The following is a 26,808-nucleotide window of genomic DNA, read 5'->3' as shown; positions in this document are numbered from 1 at the left end:
TCGAACTGGGCTTCCGGTTCCGGCAGCCGTCTGCAACATACGACGTCTGCAACAGCGCGGACTTTTGGCAGCCGTAACGTACCGCTTCATCTTCGCAAAATATTCTGGTGTAGCCGGTCAATTTCTGGGCCAGAGACCGCAACTCTTTTCCCAGTTTACCCAAAAAGTTCCAGTTTGTGTGCGATAATTTACATTTACCGATACAACCTCGTGAATGCCGCCTGAATCTGAACAAAACACAACGACATCATCAGTACACGCGAGCGCCTATGTAGATCGTAGCCAGAGGCACAGGGGCTCAATGTATGCAGCAAAAAAAAAAAAAAAAAAAAAACGCCGACATTGCGCATCCCTGACGAACATTGGAACACACATGCGCGTTATCGGACACGTTGCCGTTAACAATGGAATGCGCAGTACTATTTGCATGGGGCACCTGTATACCCTAAAAAATGGCACGAGCAACGTTCATATGATCATGGATAGCACGTAGGATTTCACGGGATATGCGGTCAAATGCCTTTGCGACATCAAATGGCGACAAAACAACTCGATCCTCAAAGGCGCCACGTCATTCTGTAATATGGTCCGAGAAACGAGGACATTTGTATAGCAATAGAGAGACCCTTAAATTTGATACCACACGTTAGATGGTGGTCGAAATATAGCATCTTCATGACCCTTTGTAACCGCCTTGATAAAACTCCCATAAAAAATTCTGTGATCGAGGTTTACGAGGCTTACTGGACAATAGGACCCCCAGCAACTGTCGGCGTCCAGGGTAATATGTTTTCGGTACTGGCACAAAATACGACGGAATGATTGAAGGAGGTACATTTTGTACATCATATATACGCTTCAGCCAACACTGTAAGAACAATACCCGAACAAGATGGTGAGTAAAGGCTTTGTAAAAAGCACCACTTAATCCATCAGGTCCCGGTGGCCTTCCGGAAAAAAAAATCGTCTACTGCATCTTCAATTTCGCATCTGCTAGTTTGCTGTTCAATGTGTGCTTTTCCGTATTCTGCAAGTTTTGGCATAAGTGACACGTGAAAAAAAAAAAACCACTTTTGAATCCTGGCTCTGTCGGTTTCTTGCGACCTAAACCTAAAAATAATCCACAAATGCTCAGCCAATTGTGTTAGGATTGGATGTCGCCTCGTTTTTGTAGGGTATTCCTTTGATTTCCTTCTGACAAGTATAAATATTTCTTGTCCCCTAACGCAGCTTTGTGGGCATTTCACCAGACAAAAATTGTTCTGCTCTTGTCCTTATCATTACGGTTCCCTATCTGACACACTCAGTCTGCTCTAGCTAGTTCTTAACATCCCTTAATAACATCCGCTTTTACATAATAGAGCTGCTCGCGACACTCCACTTGGCTTTTTTTTTTCTGTACCGTTCTACGCTTCCTCTTTCTATACCTTTAATTTTGAGACATGATTCAAAGTTTTCCGATGACTGAGGATAACTTTCTGAATGGTCCTCTAGCAGTGTTTTGAGTAATTCCTTTGTTATTTAAGTTACAAAACATATTCTTCAACCAACAGTTCCTAGTTGAATTTCTTCAAAGCCCAGCTGAAGTGCCGTTACCAAACAATGGCCACTAAGTTGTGCTGACTTAACATCATAACTGCGGCACATTGGGGCAAACTCGACTGACGAATACACCCTATCGAGTCTGGCATTACTTCCACGCTGAAAGCGCGTAAATATAGATTTCCAACCATCGGTCGAAATTCTGTCAATGTCTCCTAAATTTCACGATCGCCACAAAGTTTTTAAATAACGAGGTGTTCTCGCCACATAGATCCACAATCGCGCGCGTACTTTTCTCGTGCCAAAGTCGAAACTATCGCTTTGCGAAACGTTTGGTGACAGCTAGCTAGAGCTTTGAGATTGCTCGCGCCCTCCGAATCGGCCCACATTCCCCTCGCCCTTTCCTCGTAGCAGCTAACGCTAAGTTGTGCGGCACTGTACCACCTTCATTAGTAAGATCCTGGTGAGGGCTAGTTGGTTCATACTTAGAACTGAGGTTCACCTCAGTTCTAACCATCTTCATCATCGGCTCAATTAAGGTCGAAGATATTTTAACGTATCTTCGCCGGAGTACAATTATGCCATCGTCGTTTTAACGTACACTACAAGGACATACACACTGTACGCACGATTGCGTAACGCTTAGCCGCGGATGACGTCACAATGCGTGTTTCCTTCTCTCTTGCGCCCATCCAGTACCTATACGGGGTGATTGTTTTTTAAGCTTTCAGGAAATAAAAAGAAATGCCTATTACAGGTAGCATAATTCTAGTCGATCTTTGAGCTGGATTATTCAGGGAGGTGGACATTATTTGCAGAAGAAATCGAAACACAAATTCAACTAATTAAAAAAAAACATCACTAATTAACTTCTTAGTTTATTACTTTACGGAACATATCTCTATTTACGAATTGTAGCCGGTGAGGTTGCAAGGCGCATCCAATGGGAATGAATTTCTAGAATAATACCAGTTTGGAGATATGCGCCATCGAACTCGACCTAAAAATGCACTGTTGTTCCACTGACTTTTTTTTTTCTAAAAACAAAACACTCTTTCATGCATTGAAGCACGAAAGCAAGTGGAACGCCCATGCATTTCCTCCCATACTTTGGGTAATATCTAAAAACTGGTGTGATCCTGAAGATTCATTTCAAGTAGGTATGCGTCTTGCAAACTCACCGGCTACCATTCGCAAATGGCAATGCGTGCCTTAATGTAATCCACTATAAAAGTGAATCACCGAACTGTTCGTAATTAGTTGAATACGTGTTTCGATTTCTTGTGCTAGTAACGTCCGCTTTTTCGAACAATCAAACTCAAGGACAATAATTATGCCATCTGTCACGGGCAATTTTGAGGAATTCCGGGAAACTTAAGGATTATCGTCCCGTGTATATGTACAGAGCTCAACAATTGGCGTGTCGCAAACTCACCTCGAACGAATGGAGTGTAGAAATCATGCCGTCGACGTCATGTGATCGTCGCCACCACGGTCTTGCTGCCTTCGTCGTACACACACAATTACCAGCCTCGCGTTGGACCACCCTGCAACGCTTTCTGAAACCTCAAAACAGAGATAGAGGTGCAAATGAGAGAAAAGCAGGGAGGGTAACCAGAATTAAAGCCTCCGGATTCCTACCCTGCACTAGGGGAAGGGAAAGGGGAAGTAAAGACGGAAAGAAGAGCGGGGACAAAAAGAAAGGCGTGAGAAAAAATATGAAAAGGGACGGAATGGGATCATTAAAGTCTTATAGGCCACTATACTCAAACTAAACCTCAAACTATGCGCTGCAGCTAGCCAGTGGCCTGGGGAGGTATTATGTAGGAGTCCAACTATAGCGGACAGTCCGTTTCGGCCGCTGCTCATTGGATGCAGCTGTATACGAGCGAGGAGGAGACGAGTGGCCCCAGCCAATCAGCAGCGGCCGAAATGGGCAGTCCACTAGGTGGACTCCCACAGAATACCTCCCCTGGAACGTGTATTGCATAACACCGACTTCCGTACTGAGTGGGATTGACATGTTATTTAGTAAAGGAACAATTATTATAGTAACTAACCAATCAGTAATTGTTCTTCTAAACTGCGCAGCTGGAAACTTGCTCCAGCATATCAAAATACGCTACTTCGCTTTTATCTTTCGCAAGTCGAAGTCAGCTTGAAGGTGTCAAGCAGCGCTGTTCAACCGAATTCATTATAACGAATTCTCTTCCCCTCTTGACTACTGTCATCGGGGGTGTTGACTATAAGCTGGAGTAGTCCTGACACCTTAAACCTGGGGCACAAGTTGAGCTTATATCGAGAGCGATACCGTTGCCTGTGTGGGGTTAAACCTACAGGCTTAACTGTAATTGCGAGTTCTTACCTTGAGTCGCAGTCCAAGACACCGCGATCACGCCATGAGACGAAGAAGAAGCTGTTGCTGAAGCAGTGTTGTTCGTAAAACCTTCTTTATTATTTCCAAGTCGATAAACGGAGTTCAATAGAGCATACAAAACACAACATGACTCGGCGCAGAAAAAGGTATTTTTGTTTCTTCCTGACGGGACGAGCTGATAGGCTTCATGATTGTGTGGTCTGGGTCATGAACTAGATGACAGACTCTTAGCACGGTTCCAAGAAACAGGCGAAATAACCGACAAAGAAAAAACAAGGGGGGGGGGGCAGCATCGCTAAAGACTTTCGCGAAAGTTCATTTCTCTCAAAGGGCGTGAACTGCATTCCACCGCGCTTAAATTGGTTCGTATAAGTGCACTTTAAGTAATAAGGTCTATGTACAAGCGCCCGCAATCTTCTGTGTTCTGAGAAAACGCCACGCGTTCAAACGTGAGAGCATATACACAGTATGCACGTACGTCATTCAAGGATACTCCGCGAATTCCGGTTTACGGCGGCGTCATGTTGGGGAACCTATAGGCCCATGCGCGCGCCTGTTGATAAGGTTCCCCAAGATGGCGGAAGGTAGCGGAAGCAGACGACAGCAGCGGATGTGACGTCACGTGCATACTATATATTGGTTTGTACAATCCGCACATTGCGCAGTGAATACCGAAACTATGATGAGTGCACGCCGACAGAGTTGGCGGTGCGCCCGAAAACGACGCAGAAGCGAAGGGCGAGTGGCGACTCCACCTTGGATTTCGCGAACCAGCCTTCCGTGACGTCATAGATAGCGGCAACATATATCCGGCACTATCGGAATGAAGCAAAAAATAAAATAAAACGTTATTAAGATTCTGTTGTACGTTACAAGTACGCCAGGTGGCTATAATTAGTCGGGTGTGCCCTCCGCATAAGCGGCGCTTCTCATAGCCCAAGTGTTGCTTTGGGACATCAAACGCGGCGCGTCCAACCAATCGGATCGCCCCAGAATCTGTGACGTCATTGTGACGTCACCGCAGTTTCAGGGTCTCATTTTTTTTCTTTTTACGCGTGAAACCCCAGTCCTTCTTCCTGCCCCCGTCTGACAGTCCGTCGTTAATATTTCCGCCGAACAAACGCGGAGGAAGTTGCAGATCTACGTAGGCTAAGAGTGAACCTTGATTCAGCGTTACCATCTCGTACTCTTAGAATATCAATTCTCATTCGTTTATAGGAAGCTAAGGTCATTATGTAAAATCACGTGCTCGCGTCAAGCGAGTCGTTCGGCTTGTGGTGTACATCGTGTCTACGGCGGGTCACGTGGTCAACACGCGCGCATACATTCTCAGAATACGGAAGAGGCGGTGCGGTCAACAAGCGGAAACGTGTTTCCGCACGAGATCCCTACGTCTATGGTTCAGGCCGAACCCCCGACTGCCGTTCCAATTCAAGGAGACAGCTAGCACGTGATACTACGGTTCGGAAAGAGATGCGGAGGGTCTATATGTAATACTTCTAACGGTGTAGACTACACGCGGCACAAGCGACGTCCGTATTTGCACTGTCTTTGGTTCCCTACGGTGCTGCATCGAAGAAACAAGATGGCGGATGCGACTGGCGCTGCGCCCGAGGTGAAAACGTCGCGGCCGCGAGTTTCGATGCTGCAGCGGTCTCGTTTCACGTGTAGTCAGTTGGCCAACTATAATGGGTTGAAACTGCGCTGATTTGGTGCCGGGAACCGAAGACAAAGGGAGTATTATCCCGGTACAATATACCTGCCGAACGATTAGCAGTTCAGACAGCTGCCTAGTTCTGACTTCTATAGGTGCGGCTCATGATCATGCGGGCAGCGGAAACGATGACGGCCGACTGAGAAAGAATTCCTACCAGCACGTGTGCGTTGAAGTTCACCGCTCGTCGCGTTTTAATTCTTTCCTAGTCAGTCCTCGCGGTTCCCACTGCCTGTAATCATGAAGCAGCGGTAACTAGGCAAATTTTATGTTATCGCGGGTGGCGCAATTTCTGCGCAGGCCAACGCACAGTTTAAAACGAGGTTAAAAAATTGTTCCTATACTGAGGTCATCAAAATAAAAAAAAAGAGCCTCTCGTGTACTGAGATTTAGGCGCACGTTGAAGAACTACAACAAATCAATCAATCAATCAATCAATCAATCAATCAATCAATCAATCAATCAATCAATCAATCAATCAATCAATCAATCAATCAATCATGAGTTGAATTCTGGGGTATACTTAAACATGCAAACGTTTACGCCAGTAGAAACCAACTGACTGCAAGCTAGTGAAGATGCAACTACAGTCAAGCCTCATTTCAACGCAACCCGATTTTACGAAATTTTCGGTTTAACGACGTGGTGCTCTCGATTTTCCGACATGTGTTCAGAACGCCTAACGCGCTGAGAATCTCGAGGCAGTGAAGTGAACTGAACGTTTCGCCGAATTTAACGAAGTTTTGCGGGATAAATACAAACATAATATGGGGAAAGTATAGCTATGCCAGGTTTCAATTCAGGCGAAGGATGCCATCGATCTGTTAAGGTTTGCCGTTGCCATGAAGGAACACAAAATGAGCTCAGCGGACTCACTCTCTACAAGTGCGCGCGTGAGCTAAAAATGCGTACTTTTATTCTCCTCTTGAAGAAATATATTCGCACGAGTATTTTAAATGTTTCGGGAAATACAATTTTGCTCTCGTAATCGAATGTTATAGTAAGAGTAAACTAATTATCTACCCATGTGCTTTATCCTTTCCTTGAATCTGGCTTTATACTGTCCGTGATACTAGCCTTTCTTTGTTGTTCAAATTTTATAACATTTATATTCGTGCTTGAATTCCTTTACTATTGTTCTTTTCTCAACTCCCGTTCCTTCATTGCACGGCTCAGGTTGATGCATTTGTTTACAATAGGTCCCTTTGCATGTACCACTTCGAGACCTCCTTATGTATAGATTACATATAGATTCTGTATAAATTACGCTGAATTCGCAAAACTTTGCATATACATGAATTATACTCGAGCTGAAAGAATTTTTCGATTTAATGAAATAATTATCGAGTGCAACCGACTTCCTTAGGGTCGTCGCTTAACTTTACATACAAGCACATTAAAACCAAGGCGCGCATGTCATTTTGATTCACCCCTGAGAAATATTGGTGACTGACGACACCACGGATCACAGAACCATGTGCCAAATTTCCACCTTGGGCGCGGTTGAAGCTATACGGCGGCGCAGAGGTGAAGTGAAGGCTTGGCGTGTTTCAAAAGTGCATGGCTGACCCTATGTTGCATGTGCGCGGAAAGGTATCGCAGGCGAAAATTAGAAACGAAGTATTAATGCGACTGCGCAGCGTCCTCCCATGTCAAGTACCCTCCTTTTATGTCAAGTACAGTGTGGTGCGACCACACTGTACTATAATTTACACCCTTAAACGCAAATAAGTCTGTAACTATCTATACCCCACACCCTTACGCCCTTTTAGAAAAAAAGGGCGTAAATCGATTGATAACTCCCACACTTACACCCTTTCTTAAATAAGGGTATAATTCAAGTAATAATTCACACCCTTACACCTTTTTGGGCGTGAGGGAATGAATTACACACCGAGTTACACCCTTATTAACTTCTAAGTGTGTAAATTTGTGTACGGTGCAGTTAGAAACGCGTAAAGCGGTCTGACAGCTCTTCACACGCACTTTTTTCGTTCAAAACAGCTGGTATCGCTCAGATATAGGCACCCGCATTGGCCCTCTAACCCTTAAAACGCCACAGTGTTCCTACTTTGGAAAAGAAACACGCTTTATCAGCCCGTAGATACACCCCAGAAGTACTGATTGAGTGAATCGATATAAAGCGGGAAATAAGGTTATGGTAATATTTCTCCCTGTGGAGATTTGGCGGAGGCATACCTCTGGTATAGCCTGGAAAGTTTAGTCTGTTAGAAGAGGACTCGAAATACGCGCTCAATATTACTTACTTCCATTATGACAGCACCTATCGTAGGCATTCACGACTATTGGTCCTCGTTGCGGTAGACAAGAGCGGAAGCGCACAAAAGGAACAAGCGGCTGAGGCCCAGAAAATAAAACGCCGCAACCCATAAGTGCTTGCAATATATAATGAACCACTCTTGAAGCTTGCATTACGGAAAGCTAACACTGGATTTACCCGTACTACGGCAGAAAAGTATATTTCCACAAGCGTTAATTAGAGGCATTTGGACGAAGTGGGTAACTTATTGCCCACGCGGGCGCTTAAGGGTTATAAAACATGTTGAAATTGGATAGGTGTAATCAGTATTCCTGTGTTTGTAGCTAACAGCTGCAAGACTCACACGTAGGAACGTGGAACCTGCACGTGTTCCTTAAAAGAGTACCGACACAGTTTTGAAGTCTTAGAAATTCTGCCACACGTTTATCGCACGTAAAAATAACCACGCTTATCATATCCCTTGTAAAATAGCACATGACATTCAATTAAATTTCACCAGACACTCTATTGAACGAAACAGAAAGTCAACAGAAACTCAACAACATTTCAATAATTATTTTTGTAAGAAAGTCGGAAAACACTCACCATATATTTTAATTTTAACGCTAGAAGTGTCTCCAAATTCTGGACCTGGCGTCATCAACGTTACAGTGAGTGATGACGCCGAACAAGATTTTGCTGACAAGTAGCGATGAACCTAGGTACGATGACGTCGCTCATAAAAAATAAACAAACAAGCATGCTGCGCGCGTTTCGTCTCACAATGCTCACGTGTGGCAGCTGCAGCAATCGCTGGGACTAGCGATCTAGTGTGCCGTAACTTCATGACGCATCACCCTCCAAGGTACCGAAACCAAGACTGGTTCATAGAAACAAGTATTACAGAAAAGGGCACTCCGCTGCTTGTCAGTATTTTTATAAGGTACAGGGCATTTGTATCATCATTCAACGTGGAAAAATAGCAAGCCGGACGTGTCACGTCAAAATTTTTTTGTTGAGAAGACATTGAAATTTCATTGACAATCGGTACGCCTGCGCGCCCACGCAATGAAAACTCAATTGATCTTCAACGTGATCACAAAACGGGCGGATTGGAAAGGAATCCATCGCGATCACACAAAAATGGGGGTAACAACGAAAGCGACGGAACAAGCCGCTGCCCTGTCGACCATTTGGCGGAGACCGAACAAAGAGCCCCCGCGGTCGATGCTCACGAAATGTACGACGATGGGGATGTGGAATGTGTGCGGCCGCGGGGAACGAGATCTATCGCGCGAAGCCGACGTTGGGGAACGGCTCGGCGAGCAACGGAACATGCGAAGATCTGCTCATGCATAACCGAGTGCTGTGCACTGCCACTCTGGCACGAAAAACAGCATAATGGACCACCTGAAGCGTTTTCGCAAGGTGAAATAAAAAACACACAGGATGTGATCTTGAATCGCGCGAGTGAACACAGTCAGACGAGAACAAGCGGCCACGTGAAGAACCGGAAATCGCGCCTCTATCGCAGATGCGCCTGGCGAATGCTTTACGCACACGCATCATCGCTCGTCCTTGCGAAAGTGCACGCCAAACATATTTTGACTGTCGAAAAGAAGACTGATGATGTCAATTAGAAGGTCAGAAAGTAATCAGTAAAGTGTTGGAAATATTTTTTAATGGCAGCCGCATTGGTACAGGCGAAACCGTACGTTCCGTCATGCACTGTCTGTAAGAGTAAGCAGAAAGTCAACACTAAGTCAACAGAATGTTTGAAAGCTTTTGGTATGGGAGTCACTTTGGGGACAACCGACACTGCACGGGGCAACGGCAAAGCGCCACCTTTACGAAAATATACAGGGATCATTTATAGATTGCCAGAAGCAAGTTTACAGGGCTCAATAGAAATCAATATTAAATTTAAAAAATAATGTTAGAAATCTACTCTCGCACGCGAGCAATCAAAGCAACCAAAGGTATCCCGGGGACTGCGCGCCCGTTGCTGCCTCTCGATAAATATATGCATTAAAATTAATAGAACGTCAAAATGAGCCTTGTTGAAGTCAATTGAAAATCATCAAGAACGCAACATAACGTGAATTAGTTTTTGCACTGTAGCAACCTTTGTGTCGCGATGATTGTGCTCTCCATACAAAGCGCTTTTAAGAAAATATAGTCTGAACACCTACTGACTGCCTAAGGGAAGTTCGTGGAAGCCGGTATAAAATCAATATAAAATCAATACGATGTTGCAAAGCCTTTTCTTGGGGAGTTATCTCGATGCCGTCGAGGCTCGGTGGCAGAATTACCGGTGTGCTTATAGAACTACGACTGCTACGGTCTAGCGTTTGTGACGTAGTTTTTTTTGCAATGCAGCTCAAACCAGCTTGTGCAACATAACTAGTTGCCATGCGCTGCTGAGAGCTGTCAGTGTATGCATAGCCGGAGTACCGTGTTCAGAAGAGCTGCCATCCCGATTAACCCGCATGGAAGCGCCCGCGCGTGGTCCCTGGCCCCACTGTCCCGAGCGGTCGCCACGCCTACACCGTCTCGGGAAGTGCTCAGACTTCGGCAGAACCTCTCGAGAAAAGTTTCAATGAAAATTCAACGCCCGCATACGCTCATCGCATTCCGACGGCAAGTGCATTCCCCATCGAACTGGAACGTTGGTCCGCACTATTGATGGAGACCTCAAGCGCAATACGCTCGAGCACCCCCCCCCCTCATCTCGAGAAAGACCGACAACTATGACCGAACAACTTAACGAGGTTTAACAGAAGACGCTAGAGTATAATACTGAAGTACTAAAGCGCCAAACAGACGACACAAGAAGAGAAGCGGCCGTGTCGTCCCTGTGTCTTTCTTGTGTCGTCTGTTTGGCGCTTTAGTACGCCTGTTTTATGCTTTGGTACTTCAGTAACGTGCACCAACTAGCCCAACAAAAAGTTCTACTAGAGTATAAGTTTACAGCGTATACCAAGACTAGTTCTCGCACATTACAACCGCGCATCTGTCCCCACTCATGGAGGCAATACTCATTCTGGCGATTACGAAACGCATGGCTCGTATTTTTTTTTTCGTTCAAGATTTGTACGATCGTCACATTTCAGTAACGTTAACGTCTTCAGCTTTTTAATAATAAAGGAGATCGCAAAAAAAGAAGATATGAGTCTCACGAGGCGAACCCGCGACAACCAATAGAAGAGCAATCAAAGTAAAAGCAAACATCCGCAACAATATATAACTTTCAAGCAGGCAAACATAGATAAATTCGGGAATGATTACACAGCGCGGAAGACACGGTGGAAAGGAATGCGCAGTGAATACGCAGGCGGTTGTGTGTGTGCGTTACGCAGTGTTTTGCGCAACATACACGCATTCCCAACGTTCTCAACGTTTTCCCAACGCTTTCCCAACGCATTCTCAACGTTGAACCGACTTCAGCCCGAGTTTTTGTCCCAGTCAAAATAAACTACGCGGGAAGAAACGACGACGAGAACTAATTATGCAACAGCTTCGTGGTTCGAACGCTCCGGCATCTAAAATGGGGCAATACGATACTTCGTCCGGTGCCGTGACTATACACTTAAGCGGTACTATTGCGAGATCTGTGGTTCAAGTGCACGCTGTGCGCCGAGAAGTTATATTGCCGAGACCTCAACACTCCCGGGAAATCTAGAAAATCCCGAGAGTGCGAGGGAGATAGGAAGAGAGAGAGAGAGAAAGAAAAGGAGAAGAAGGAAGTAAAAAGAAGCAAGGAAGGAAACTATGGGAACTCATTGCAAATGGTTAACCGGTTAGGTTAACTGTTTCGCTCGGACCGTATACACAGCAACCTAACAAAGCACAACTGCCGTCGGACGCACCAAGTGCGCAAAGTTTCGAGCAAACAAGTTTGGTAGACGACAGTTAAGGTTTAGTCTTTCTTTTTTTTCATAACGATGATTAAGTCTGTCACCATTTCGTGACTAAAAACAAAGAAAACGGCAAGTGCGCATTGAAATAACTTCAGAATAGCCGCTGAAGAAGAAAGAAAGAAAGAAAGAAAGAAAGAAAGAAAGAAAGAAAGAAAGAAAGAAAGAAAGAAAGAAAGAAAGAAAGAAAGAAAGAAAGATTCGGTGTTGCTTACCGAAGAACAAAACATACGGTTTCTGGATTCCGAACGCAATGGTCTCGTAGACGCTGTTACTTCGACGATGTTTGAAATGAACGGGACATCACCGAGTTTGTTACGGCGTAGTTGCATGACAAGTACCCGTGTTCGATCACGGAGTTAAGCGAATGAGTAAAGCCGCCTCTTATAAGTGGCGTGACTATAAGTGGCTATGTTTCAACATAAAGAAAAAGAGTAAAAGGAATGCTAACGCGTGGTCAAAAGATAAGGTCACGAGAACCGAAAAAAAATATATATATAGACCAGTAAAATAAACAATTCATAGTGGCTCTTTGAACGTTCTGCACTTGAAAGTAGGATTTGAGAAACTTACTTTTTTTTTCTGCATATTCGTGTTTTTTTTCTTTCCTATAGAGAGTCTTGCATGAGTCCTATATATCACTCGGGAGAGGCTTCCGAGGCGAAGTCGTTGGATCACAAGGTTCGTGATTGGTTGGTGAGACAGCAGCAGCACCATCACCACCGTAAAGGAGCAGAGAGGCACGTAATAAGGAGCACGAAAGGCTTCACGTTGTGTCTCAACAGTCACGTGAACACGCTGCATGGCTAAGAAGAAACCTCAAGGGACCCCAAAGAGAAACACCAAATCGATCTGGACTGCTGACGCTCTTACAAGGCTTGCGAAGTGCGTTTTAGGCCGCGGAGAGGTGACCTCTATTGTACGGAATAACTTATTCACAGGAAAAGGCAGCCGCATTTTTCTTCCTCTATTCAAATCACCCGCGACGAAGCGGGGTGTTCTACGTGACATGCTACGCTGTGTAAACAATCTCGGAGTCCACGCTCTGCCATGCACAATTACCTGGTTTGAGTAAAGGTGTCCCACATAGAGGGCGTCTCACTACCTCAAACAGCTCCGAAAGAGCGTGCATAAAGAACTATCACAGTTTCTTTCCCCTTAAGAACAGACAAGTAGATACGGCGCAAACTGCGTTTTCTTTCCCATTAGAACTCAAAGGAAATAATTTTTTTTTTTACTACCAGCGGTTGACTACAAGCTACTAAGTATGAACAGTATACGCCACGGAAGCCATCAACGTAGTTTCGCACTAGGCGGTGCCTCGTCCTATCCTACACGTTTCGCATAGTTTTTCTCGATTCCCAAGGCTATGTCCTCTGTAAGAGCGCCACCGAGGACATTCGTGGAACCATGGTCCATCAATCCAGTTTGATTGAGTGCTCGTGCTTGGTGTCCCTTAAAGGCAACAGAGGACGTTGCTAGGCATCACGATCGGAACGACAGCACAGAAGGACGAATTGTCGTTTTCGCAACAAGACAAATGAGGCGTTAATAGGAAACTCATCCTAGGGTGAGTTTGCTGTGCCATATACAGAATGAAGCGAAGCGTTAGTGATCGCACATGCGGAATGAACGCACTCACCGGGCAAGTGAAAAATAAAAATTGAAGCTTAGTGGACGCGTTCTGACACCCTTAGTTTGGAATGAACGTGCTAGACGACCCGGTGATAAAGGGTGAATTGGCATTCTGCAACGCCGTGTCTCTGAGCGTTGTACTATCTTCAATTTTACCTTTAGGTTGCGTTTTTGATCGATCACTGCAGGGCGATATATCCGTTTAACCCAACAAAGCCTAAACAGCGCCCCAGAAAAACGAGAATTACAGCAAGTGGCTCATAGTTATTTCTAGCCATGTAGAGGACATTTGTAGCCGTACTTAGCGCAGCAAAAATAGAAAAAAAAGAAATGATATCACCAGTTTAGAGAACTGAGCTCTAGCAGTTAGCTGCGAAACGATTACTTTTCAAATCGCTTCAGACCGTAAAGGCGAGTGTATGACCTTGCTTTCGGGCAACGCTTTCGAGGTCAACCTGGTTTTGTAAGCTTTTTTTTTTGTTCTCTGACACTCTGGACCTTGCTTTTTGTGCCCTGTGTGAAGACGTACAAAACTAAATGTGCGCTTCAACACAGATGGCATAGTTCTTTTTCCAGCTACTCAGCAGGCAAGCACCCATCGATCTCGGAGGCCGCGGATCAAAGCCAATGTCGTCCCGCCACACGTACGGCGCTTGAGGTTTCTTTTTCTTCTCAAAGCAAACGCGGACGTTCCTTCTGTTCAGCACGTTGCATCGGAATGCAGTAACCTCAGACATTGAAGCCGGTAAAACATTCTCTGTTGCCACCTGGTGACCCCCCCCCCCCCCACCACCACCACCACCACCCCTTCGGTAAAAAAACGTTTTCTAATCCTTCTGTCGCTGTCGTCCGCCTTTTTAGGAGATGGCCTGCAGGTGACGTCACAAGCGCCGCGTCGGCTCACCGTGGATAGCTTTTTGCCGCGCGCCCTTTCTAATAAGCAGAATAGATAGACACGCCAGCGTGCTTTCTTTCACGCATGCGCGAAGAATAGCGTCCACATTGAAACAGTACGGACGAAAGGCACAAGCACACAGCGCTGTCAGGATATACGAAAGAAAAACCGCTCGCTGTACTTTCTAGAGTGACAAAGAAAACAGGTTCTTAAGTACTTGCGAACGCGACAGAAATATTTTTTTGAAAGGAAGCAGAGACGGGCGCGATCTCAGCTAGCCTCATCTAGCTTGCCGCTGTGTACGGGGGAAATAGGAAGACGGGATTAGGTGTGGTAAGGACATATTAGTGCGAAACTAGGTGTGCAATGCTGGGGCACTCTTAATCAGACCGGCCAAATTCAATGTTGTGATGTTTCACAACATCCCCCGATGCCGGACGGAGTGTTGTAGCCCAGTTTCGACTGGTGCCAGCAAGGGAAAGTCCGCAGGGGGGGGGGCGGTGTCAGATGGCGGTGCGCAGTAGAGTGACTAATGTCTAGCACAAGTACGGCAAGCAACTGCATACAGCAAGCCCCCGAAAAGCGGGCCATAGCGATTGGCGATAGGAAATCGGAAATATAACACTGTGTGACGTGCGCCTTTCGCTCGCACTGTGCCTTTGTGAGCCGCGATGTTCTTACTCGATCACGGATCTCTGACTTGTCCAAACTTCAGTCCTAACAAGTCACGCTCGCGCGCTCGCGGTTCAACAACATGGCGGCCACAGTGTGACGTCCCCGCGAGCCATCTACGCGATGCGAGAACAATTGAGCTGCGCAAGCCACCGGAGCGGAAGAGCGGTAAGAGGCAGTATGCTGTAGCGTTTCCAGTTCTAAGTGAGCCGCCAGGACTCCACCTGGGCTGATACAGATTTGTAACTGCGTCCTGCGGGTAAGAGACTTTCTTTATCTCAGGAGACGCAAGAAGCTGGAGCACCGAGGACAAAGGCCCCATGGCGCTTTTCAGCTCCCTCGTTCTCGGACCGCGCGTAGCAACGTCCTCTGACTGACGAAGACCGCAACTACCGCCCTCACTAGACGGCGCGCTACTGCGGGTTGCCGAAAACGAAGAAGAAGAAAAAAAAAGACGTTGCGCTTGCGCCGCCATCGGCTGCTCACAGTAGTCACACGCCCACACACAAAGATGGCGCGCACAGCGTCGTTATTGCTGCCTGTCGTGCTGCGACGACGTGGTCGACGAGTCCCTTCCCGGAACCGGGCCGCACTCGGTGTCCTGCTCGGCGATCTCACTCTCTAGCATGGCGCGCACGGCCGCCGAAGAGTCCGTGGGGGCCGCCGCGGCGGCCATCTTATTAGAGTCCCTGGCGCCACCTTCGGACGCCTTCGATTTGTGGCTGGACTTGCGCTTGAGCGAGTGGCTGCGGCTCTTGCCGTCCGAGGCGTCCTGCCTGGAAGTCTTGCCGCCGCCGCCGGCGGCGCGCCTGGAGGAGGACGACGTCGCCTCGGCCGCGTCGCCTCCGGGGGCCTCGGGCGGGTCGCACCTGGGCGGCGAGGAAGGTCCGCTGCTTCCGCCGCCGCCGCTTCCGGCGCTCTTGAGCAGTTCCACGAGGTGGTCGTCTATCCGGGACACCTTGGTGTGCAGCCTCTGGATCTCCATCTTGAGGTCGACGCGCATGTCCATCAGGTTGGCCAGGAGCTGCTGGTAGTCGCGCCCACCTCCCGCGCGCGGAGACAGGAGGCTTTCCGAGGGTTGAGAAGGTGGCGCCTCTAGCGGCGGCAGCGGCGGGGGCCTCTGGGGAGGCTGCTGCTGGTATTGCTGGTGATGCACCTGTTGCTGCTGGTGCTGGTGGTGCGGTTGCTGCTGCTGGCGCGGAGGCGGCGGTGCCTCTTCGCTCTCGCTGCCTTTGCCCGGGCTGGACGTCTCCGGCTCGGCCGTCTCTTCGATGGTCTCGTGCTTGGAGCTCATGCTCTTGGCCCACTTGGACAGGCCGCGGTGCGGTGCTGCGCCGCTGCCGTTCTGAGCCGGCCCCGCCGACACGGCGGGCCTCGCTGGAGGTACGAGCACGGTACTGGCAGCCGCGGCGGCGGGCTGTTCTTTGATGGATGGCGCCACGGGAGCGGTAGCAGGCACGGTCGGCTTGACGATTACCTACAAAGGCAACATGGGGCGATGTCAGTACGCACGGCATCGAATGCGTCGGCAAGTCACTGGATAAATGAGGTGCGCAATGCCAATTGTCTACGGTCGACAGTGCCCATGGCAAAGAATTGAGGCAACGTGCGTACAATTAAAAAGAATTCTGGGGTTTTACGTGGCAAAAAGATATGCGGATTCCACGCACTGTGGGACTCGACGTAAGAGAAGTTTTGTACGCTGTTTGCTTTGATTGACGATAATTAGCAGTGATGTTGGCGGCAAATGTGTAATTTCTTCAGCGTTTAGTCCAATGCGAGAATGGCATGTTGATGTCAAACGCTATACCTTGCGTGCACCGCTGCTGTTTGCCTGCGTAGTGCGCAGAACACACAGGGAGGCGTGTTTGCTTGATGCATTGTTGTGCGTCACTGTTCATAATGTCTAAGAGGGCTGAGCTTTATCATTGCCTCACGTGGCACATCGCATCGTGGCAGTAGTGCACAGAACAACATTTCCTCATCAACGGCTAGTCAGCAAGGGGACTGCTCTTGCGCATTCGACTGCTGGAAATGAGCGTTCGGACGTTTGACATACGGACGCGGCAGCGCAGCGTGACTGACCACTACGGCTACCGGCAGAGACGCCAGCTCCAAGGGCCCTCCTTCAGGCTATGAACGATTGTAACGTTTACACTATCACAGCCCAGCACGCGACCTCCACAGCCCAGCACCTGCATTTTTTTTGTCGCATAGGCAAACAGGCGCAGCACGTGCCATACGCACAAAACTGCGAAACGCTGCCCAGGCGGCGCCGACCGGGATGCACGGAGGCGAGCGCCATCTGGAGGTGTTGCAAGAAACTACAGCGACGTGTGTGAGCTAGAGCACAACAGCAGCAGCAGCGCCCAGAATGTTGGGAGAAGGGGCAAAGAAAGCTTCGCTTTAAAAGACAATATGATTACGAAGCAGGGCGTAGCGAGGAATTCAGGATTACCTTTGGCCGCCCGGGATCCACCAAGGTGCACCCAGAGCCCGGTACACGAGCGTTTTTGCATTACGCCCCCACCGTGATACAGAAGCCACGACCAGGTTCGAACCCAGGACCTCGAGCTCGGCAGCGCCACGCCATAGCCTCTGAGCTGCCCTGTCGCTTAAGCCTTTCCGTTTTGTAGAGATAACCGATATCGTTGTTTTCGATGCAGTTTAGGTTCGGGCTAAGACCCGTCTAGAATCTACTTGTACGTGTACGTGTTCAGTTTCGGCCAAAATCGTGGTTCGGGTACGGTTTTCGGTTAAGCTTCGCGTTGTGTTCGCCACCCGGGTTTACATCCCAGATGAGATCAAACGCAACACGACCCACTTGCCAGCTCACATAACGATAAACTGCGTACTTATTTGCTCTCTAATTCGTGCTGCCGCTCTCCTGCCTGCCGGACTATTCAAGAACCCGTAAGTGGCTGAAGCCGCGTCCGTGGTACCTGGTGTGGCTGTGCGTTTTCCGCCGGCTGGTTCTCTTTGTTGTCCCCGGTGGACACGGAGTCCGATCGCAGCGTCGCCCAGCGGGACAGCTTGGGCGCGTGCGTGGACGTGGGCGGAGCCTCAGAGATGTGCACCACCTTGGGCGCCGACGGTGGCTGAGGCCCCGGGCCGTCGTGGCTGCTCGCCACGATGGCCGGTACCTGGGACGCCGGACGCACCTGGACACGAGGAGACGGCGAAATTTCAACACATTTCGATTTCAATCGCAGTTAATTTGCCCTACGCTTTTATCCTTGGCTTCCTTGTACGTAGACTTTGTATGGCCGTGATTAACAAGAATGGCTGTGGCTTAGCTAAGGTTAAGCCCAGGATGCGAAGCATACTAGCCTTTATTTTAGTTGTTGAACCACTGTTTATATAGCCTGGTGAACTGCTGTTGCTTGGCTATATTTGGTTCGGCTAGACGAAGAAACAACTCGTGCAGGCGAGCGCACGAGCTGAGACCCGGCTATGTAGCTACGCGGCCGCAAGCGAGCGCACGATTTGAGCCTCCGCTTTTGCAGCTGTTATGACGTCATATGGTAGCTACGCGGCCGCGCGCGGCGCAGCAAGGAAGAGCGTGGTTGTGCGGCTAGTATGCTTCGCATAAAAGAAAGTGAGCCCCTCGGTTTCCCTTCTTTTCTCGTCCCTTCATAGCGAGGGTCTCGAATCTGGCAACCTTGATATCACTACGTGACGTACGAGGGTTTATTGGCCACGTGCCTGGTATCCTAAGTTCACGTGTGATGTGACGTAATCTGGCAATAACGGATGTTCCACATCCGCCCACGATGGCTCCGAGTAGGGCTGGCTAACGCTCCCAGCGCTAGATCTATGAGGGCGGATCAGAAAGTCTTTGCCCCTATATTTTATTAGCCAAAATAAGGTACGTACAGGCAATCACAGATATAACGTGCCATTCTACGTACCTTACACTATTTTCCCAGGTAGTCCCCACACCGGTTCAGACATTTGTCCCATCGCAGCGCTAAATATGATATGCCCCCTGTGCCGCCATGTTGTCGTCAGTCAGCGACGCACGCAGCCTCGCCGAACGTTCATTGTGAGGTACAAGACTTCACGGCCTTTTGCGAACTCACAACACCACCACCTCACACTACTCAAAGCGAGACACCTTTCCCCACACGTGAGCTACATTTCCCTGTGGATTTCGATGGGCGTTCACTCCCTTGCTCCATAGAAAACGAATTACACTCCTTTGCTCGTACGCCGTGGACGTGTGAAGCACAACCGCCACCTTCAACAAAGGACAGCTGCGGAGCTACCGGCAGATAAGGCCAGGCAGGTCCAAGAATGGTCCACCGCTGGGAATGGATCCGTTGACTTCGCATTTACAGCCGTAATTTGGCTAAAACGAAATAGGGGCAAAGACTTTCTGATTCGCCTACGTAGGAAACATACTTAAGTTAGTGGACGGATTGATAGCCGTCGCCGTAGCACAATTGGTAGTGCAACGCACGTGTAAAGCTGAGGTTGTGGATTTTGCTCCCGCCGGCGACGCATTATCTTTTCGCTCACTTTCGTTTCCCTTTTCTTTATTACTTCCTACATTTCAATTTCAACCACAGTTAATTTCCCCGATACTTTCTTTGGATTCATTGTCTGTTGGCTTTATATGGTCATGATTGACAAATATCGAGCCTCTCGATTTCCCTTCTTCTCTCGTTCGTATATATATATATATAAACTTCACCACGTGACCGACTTCTCACACTGCACATAGAAATTTTCCAACTTTGGCACTCCTAATGCTGACGCCTTAATAACGTGAAAAATATCGTCTGAAGCCAGAAGCCTGAACCTTAGATAAATTAATGTACTGCACTGCGTGTCGTTCCCATGGTGCAGCTGAACGCTCGCAGCACCAGAATTCCCTCCGGTGATTTTTGAAGGAAACTCTATGGCTGATTACACGTTTAGGATACCGAATAGACACGGCATACCGTGGTAAGGGTCTTGGTAGATTTGAAAGAACGCAAAAACAAAAGACGGGTGCCGATGCCATCTTCAGATCGAGTGATTACACAAACGCGAACGCTTGTACTGCGTCTGCGCCCGGTTTCTTCTACGTTTTCAGTGCGCTGTTGTTATAAGCCGTAGTCTACTCCCGAGATGAACGCGCACAGACTAGGGCCAGAACAAGTATGCTACTCAACGAGTATGGTTTCCCATCTCGAGAGAAAAGCAAAGGGGAAAGGTAATAAGATAGTAAAAGCAAGCATGGCCTCCGAAATGACCGCCGATCTCGGAGGCTATGATAAGAGCATAGCCTCCGAGATCGGGCGGTGATCTCGGAGGTCACAGTGGGGGAGATTGGGGACAAACGCACCAGGGCGCCCTTCTCGATGTCAGGCGAGGGCAGGATGGCGAGCGGGGAGGCGGGAGAGCGGCCGTGGTCGGGGGTGCTCCCGCCGGCCGGAGTGGTGGCGGCCGAGCTGGCCGAGCCGTTCTTGCGGAACTTCGAGAAGATCTTGCGCACCAGGTGGTCCTGGGAGAGCTCCTGGAGGGGCTCGTGCTTTCGCCTCTCGGCGAGCTCCTTCTCGCGCTTGACGTCAGACACCTTGCGGAAGATGAGCTACGTGGAGGGGGGGGGGAACAGAACAGAGAGTGAGCGAGAGAGAGAGATTTTGAGAAGGAGAGATGAGAAGGAGGCACGGAGAGCGAATAATACAAGTAGGGCAAGAGAAGGGGGGGGGAAGGGAGGGGGCGGTGATTAATCGGAACTGCTGCTCGACGCCTCACAACTGTTGTGATCCCACCATAAGCCAATGGGCCTTCGGGCCTGTGGAACGCACGACGAACGGCGGCTCTGCCCTACTGCGACGGCTTGCTCAGAGTGCTAGAGTAACTAGAGATATACAGTAGTGCTACCGAGTGTGGCACGCTAGTGGCACCTAGCGAGCGCGGAGTGAAACGCGGCGCACAGGTGGCGCTCTAGCGAATAGCACATATAAAGCGAGATATAAGACGGAAGAAGAAGCCTGTGCTTGCTGCAGTAAAGCTAGGGAGACTATGGAGCATGTTTTATTAGAATGTGAAGACGTCTACCCAGCGGTCGATTTAGGCACCACTGGCCTCCTTGAAGCCCTTGGGTTCAGCGGGAGCAGCCGAAAAGTAAACATGTCCGCAATAGGCATTAGTAAGAGGCGATTGGAGGATTGGTGGAATAAAAGTAGGGAAACGACAAAAAACGGAGACGTACAAAAGCACGTGATCGCAATAGGGGATCAGAAAATTTGGGCGTGGTAGTTCATAGTGTTTTTTTTTTCTTTTTTCATTGTTTAACCTAGGTAGGACATTAGGCAGTATAACAGCAAGAGCTTGGCGGCGCAACCCACCGCCCCGTTCCAAAGGGGATGCTCTAACATCCACCCATTCCATCCATCCATCCTAGAGCAATGGCTAAAAAAAATTATGGTACAGATTGATAGAACCGCAGTCATCGCAAAGGGAGGTAACGGTACAACCGAGAAATATAGAGATAGATGTTTTAAATACGAAAGTTAAGATCGAGACCAAATGTGCAAAATGTCAGACGGCGATATAGGTATAGTAAAACCTCATTAAATCAAGCAGGCTGGGTGCCTTTTCGTCCCCGTTTCACTTAGAAGGGGATCCCAATAAAAAATCGCCATCATCGGCCAGGGCCACACATCTGGAGCGGTAATTATAATAATAATATTTGGGGTTTTACGTGCCAAAACCACTTTCTGATTATGAGGCACGCCGTAGTGGAGGACTCCGGAAATTTCGACCACCTGGGGTTCTTTAACGTGCACCTAAATCTAAGCACACGGGTGTTTTCGCATTTCGCCCCCATCGAAATGCGGCCGCCGTGGCCGGGATTCGATCCCGCGACCTCGTGCTCAGGCGGTAATTATAGCTCCAGTGGCTGAGATAAACAAGAGACGTTCAGAGTACCTTTACAGCCCCCTCCTCTCTTCCTCACGTCGTCCCTCAAGGACCGGGCCTTGCTTTGATATGCCAAACGGGATAATTTAATTTGATTTGTTAAATGGTATTTCACAGCTAAACTCTGTGAGCAAGTTCCGCATATGTTTCGTGCGAGGCCGTGGTTGATATCGATCACACATAGTCAAATTGTACATTGCAAAGCTGGCGCAGCCTACAGGAGCATGCGACGCATAGAGCGGAAAGTGTACAAGTACTGTACTCGGATATAGGGAAGCGTTCGAAAAAGCTCGGGTATAGTGAAAGAATTTCACTGCATGTAGTGACGCGTTTGCAAAGTTACGCAAAACGCATTCACTTGGCGCGTATTCACAATAAACTTTAGGACAAACAGAACGACGCAAGAAGGAGACTGGAAAAGAAAAACAATATGCTCTCTACTGACATTTTTATTGCGTCACACCCCTACTTCACAAAGGACAGCTTTACGGCCTAGCTTGCATTCAATGAAATACACATTTCCCGCTGAAAGTTTACACACAAGAAGAAAAAAAAACACTGGCGACGGCCGTGCCATTGTCGATGTGTCATTCAATGAGAAACATGCGCAGAGAAGTCGTGGTGACATCAGAAAAGTCAAGAAAGCGACACTGGGCAAAAAAAAAAGACATTCTATAAAACAAAATTCTACTTTGTACAGTGGCAATAGAAGCAACACTGGCACATTCTCATCCAAGTGATCAGATGCTTTATTTAGATGCTTTCGCGCATGTCACGGCGTGAGATGCCATTCGTGTCGCGTCAATGAGGACATTAACGTCACATCAAGACATTCAATGTTATTGCAAACCATGCTGGACAGCCAGCCACCTGCAAGGTGCTTCGCATAACGTCGATTCCCACAGTACGTGATATTTGCGTAATAGCTTTTTTCGTTAGGCAAACCAAGACGCGAGCTGCGTTAGACCACAACTGACGGATAGCTTTTACGTGGTGAGCCGGGTAAACGTACGCTTCGTATGGATTCGTACGCTTCGTACGTACGCTTCGTATGCTCTATACAGCATCGACTTTATTTTGTAGACTCTTTCGTCTGATTTTGTTCTCTCGATCTTTCTGATGTCACGGTGGCTTCTCTGCTCAAACTCTTCGTGTCTTGTTTATTAGTAAGTATATTGGGGTGCGACGCAATAAGTATGTCAGTTAAGAGTAGCGCCTCGATCCGGCCTTCTCCTTGTGTCACCCTGTTTACGCAAAAATTTATTACGATTACGCTTGCTAAAATCCTATATGGCTAGATTTTGGGCAGTGGTAAACTAGGGTCCGTATTGGCAAAGCTTTTCGTTTGTACTGATTTTTTTGTTATTCGCCGGCCGCCTTCCTTCTCTAACGACGCGTCTAGCATTATGACTGGCTAGAATTGGTTCTTACGAAAAAATTGCAACGTAAGAGCTTTCTGAGGAAACGGCGCCAGACACCCTACGGGACTTCCGAAGGACGTTATAACTGCCTTACTATAAGTTGTTTGGATGTTCTTACGTGGATGCACTCTTTCTTTTTATTTATTTATTAATTAATTTATTTACAGATACTGCCAGCCCTTACACAGGGCTATAGCAGGAGAGGAATACGAACAATTATAAATCACATATTTTGTACATGGAAAATTGTACATTGGAACACAAAAAGGGACAATAAATTAAAATTATTAACACCAAGAGGTAACAGCGTAAACCGCTGAAGATAACAAGGACACAAAGTTAAGTATATTATTTACAAACTAGGATATTTCCAATGTGTTTTGTGAAGAAATCAATTGATGAGGATGGGGATCTTTTATTGTTTACTAGACAAATCAAGACGCAAGGGAAGTGAGGCGACAACTGACGGATAACTTTGACGCTTGGTAAGCGTCTATAACGGCTGTTGGCTGCCGTAAAACGCGCTTTCTGTTGCCAAAAGAAAACAACAAAAGAATACAAAGGCCACACGTGATCGGCGCGGCGTGGATGCGGCAGAACAGCGGGCGCGTCAATCGATAAATGCCGGGCTGCGAGGACGGCGGGCCTACCGCTGCAAGGTACGCGTGTACACCGATGGAAGGAAAGCCGCAGCAGCAGGGCAGCAGGCGGCCCCTTCCTCGTCGACATTTTCTTTCTTTCTTTCTTTCTTTCTTTCTTTCTTTCTTTCTTTCTTTCTTTCTTTCTTTCTTTCTCGTTCTCTCCTTCTTTCTTTCTCTCTCTCTTTCTTTCCTTCTCTCTCTTTTTCTTTCTTTCTCTCCCTCTTTCTTTGTTTCTTTCTTTCCTTCCTTCTTTCTCCCTTTCTTTCTTTCTTTCCTTCATTCTCTCTCTCTCTCTCTCTTTCTTTCTTTCCTTCCTTCTTTCTTTCTCTATCTCTCTCTCTCTTTCTTTCTTTCTCTCCCTCTTTCGTTGTTTCTTTCTTTCCTTCCTTCTTTCTCTCTCACTTTCTTTCCTTCCTTCTCTCTCTCTTTCTTTCCTTCCTTCTTTCTTTCTCTATCTCTCTCTCTTTCTATCTTTCTTTCTTTCTTTCTTTCGCCAGCATAGTTTTAGAACCGATCGGGAAATGGCCAGACCGGTTCTGTCGCGGCTCCTCTGTGTCGAGTTGGATCGCGTTCAATAAAGGGAACGAGGGGCCGATATGGCACACACGCACACACAGAAGTCTTTCTATAGCTTAACTACTGTTGAACTACTGAATTGGTGAAAAACGAACCATCGACTTCCGAAGTACGAGACAGACCGAATCATCGTCTTCAGAAGAAGACGATGATTCGGCCAACAACTGGCTGACAGCATTATACAAGTGCCACGTGGGAAAGGAAGCAAACGTTAAAAGCTACATGCTCTAAATTTTATCGCTACTCGCGCGTTTCCACACGGACGTAATTAATGATAATAAGCATTTGTGCACTTGGGGCTGAATGAGCTCTCGCGACTACTCGACTTCCAAATGTTTCGCTCCCGATTTAGTAGTTACGACTGCACAGGATAACCACATTTCCGAAGTAACTTGAAGATTTTCTACATAGGCTACGACTGTATGCTCTTGAGCTTCTGTCTGGTAAGTAACTTTCTTTCCGTGATATTACGATTTGCAAACAAACTTGCTGCATTCACCGCAGCTCTCGCCATCGTAACCCTATCTATCTATCTATCTATCTATCTATCTATCTATCTATCTATCTATCTATCTATCTATCTATCTATCTATCTGTCCGTCTGTCCGTCTGTCCGTCTGTCCGTCTGTCCGTCTGTCCGTCTGTCCGTCTGTCCGTCTGTCCGTCTGTCCGTCTGTCTGTCTGTCTGTCTGTCTGTCTGTCTGTCTGTCTGTCTGTCTGTCTGTCTGTCTGTCTGTCTGTCTGTCTGTCTGTCTGTCTGTCCGTCCGTCCGTCCGTCCGTCCGTCCGTCCGTCCGTCCGTCCGTCCGTCCGTCCGTCCGTCCGTCCGTCCGTCCGTCCGTCCGTCCGTCCGTCCGTCCGTCTGTCTGTCTGTCTGTCTGTCTGTCTGTCTGTCTGTCTGTCTGTCTGTCTGTCTGTCTGTCTGTCTGTCTGTCTGTCTGTCTGTCTGTCTGTCTGTCTGTCTGTCTGTCTGTCTGTCCGTCCGTCCGTCCGTCCGTCCGTCCGTCTGTCTGTCTGTCTGTCTGTCTGTCTGTCTGTCTGTCTGTCTGTCTGTCTATCTATCTATCTATCTATCTATCTATCTATCTATCTATCTATCTATCTATCTATCTATCTATCTATCTATCTATCTATCTATCTATCTATCTATCTATCTATCTATCTATCTGTCTGTCTGTCTCTCCGTCCGTCCGTCCGTCCGTCCTGAAATCACCCTTTAACTCCTAAACGTAACTCCTGAACCTGACACGCTGTTGTCGTCTTCATCACGCTGCATCCAAACTTCCATCTTTAATATACCAGCAAAAAAAGATGACCGCGACACAAAAACACGAAGAGCGCTAACGAAGAGCGCTAACGGCACGTCACGGACGATTTATACCCTATTTAATAAGGCGCTGCCAATTATTTATATTTACATACTGAAGCCCTCTAGCAGGGCTGTGGCAGGCGCAACGTCACAGTACACACCCGGCCGTCCGACCTTCAACGCCACCGACGCCTCAGCGGGCGCGGACCACTCCTACCCGTATGGCCATCAACACTCTGAACAACAGCAACAACAATAATAATGGAAAAATAGGTAGCCGTAATCTTGAAGATGCGCCTTGTTTTGGGGCCAAGGCGGGCGCATCTCCGGCCTCGTTCCTTTCTGCCCCCTCTTCCCCCTTCTTTTTTGCTGTTGCGATTTAGTGTTTCCAAGCGCGTTGAGAAAGAAGGCGCCGGCTTTTCGCGCGAAATAATGAATACTCCACAGCTACAGGAGGCTGCTAACGCAAAAAAAAACGTATAAAAAATTTCGTGTAAACGCCAACGACGATCGAGAAGGAAAGAGGAGGGAGGTATAAAGAGGACCGCGCCCGGTGGACAACGATGCATAATGGAGACTCTCTCTCTCTCTCTCTCTCGTTTTTGCCGAGAAGGAAAAGTGCACGAGTGGCGGAAGCTACAAAATGAAACACAAATGCGGCTACAAATTATTCAGGGACAGGTAGATTGAGGAGGCGATAAGAACAAAGACAAGAGGGAGAAAGGGGAATCGGGAAGAAATCCGAAGAGACGGAAAGGGCGAGAAAAAGAAAGAGGAACGTACACGGCTGCGTAGAGACATTAGAGAGAATGATATAGGGGAGAAGCATGAAAGAAGGAAAGGGGATTAGGAGAGAACATAGACACAGTGAGAGAGGATGAAAGGAAGAAGTATACAAGTACATAGAGACAGGAACGGATTGGAGGAGGGAGAAA

General features: G+C 47.8%; 1 protein-coding gene across 1 annotated transcript in view; it reads right to left on the bottom strand.

Moving 5' to 3' along the window:
* Positions 1 to 14,286: 14,286 nt before the first annotated feature.
* LOC135905671 (potassium voltage-gated channel protein eag-like) overlaps positions 14,287 to 26,808 on the bottom strand; it is a 159,509-nt gene continuing 146,987 nt past the window's right edge. Inside the window, exons 10-12 of the mRNA XM_070521912.1 lie at positions 20,345 to 20,590; positions 17,955 to 18,173; positions 14,287 to 16,489 (exon numbers count right to left, since the gene is read on the bottom strand). Coding sequence (XP_070378013.1) covers positions 15,542 to 16,489; positions 17,955 to 18,173; positions 20,345 to 20,590 — 1,413 coding nt within the window. The 3' untranslated portion in view covers positions 14,287 to 15,541. The remainder of the gene's footprint in view (positions 16,490 to 17,954; positions 18,174 to 20,344; positions 20,591 to 26,808) is intronic.

This window comes from Dermacentor albipictus, chromosome 7 (genome assembly GCF_038994185.2).
Source record: "Dermacentor albipictus isolate Rhodes 1998 colony chromosome 7, USDA_Dalb.pri_finalv2, whole genome shotgun sequence".
NCBI classification, from domain to species: domain Eukaryota; kingdom Metazoa; phylum Arthropoda; class Arachnida; order Ixodida; family Ixodidae; genus Dermacentor; species Dermacentor albipictus.
This window is presented reverse-complemented; position numbering and strand designations above follow the sequence as displayed.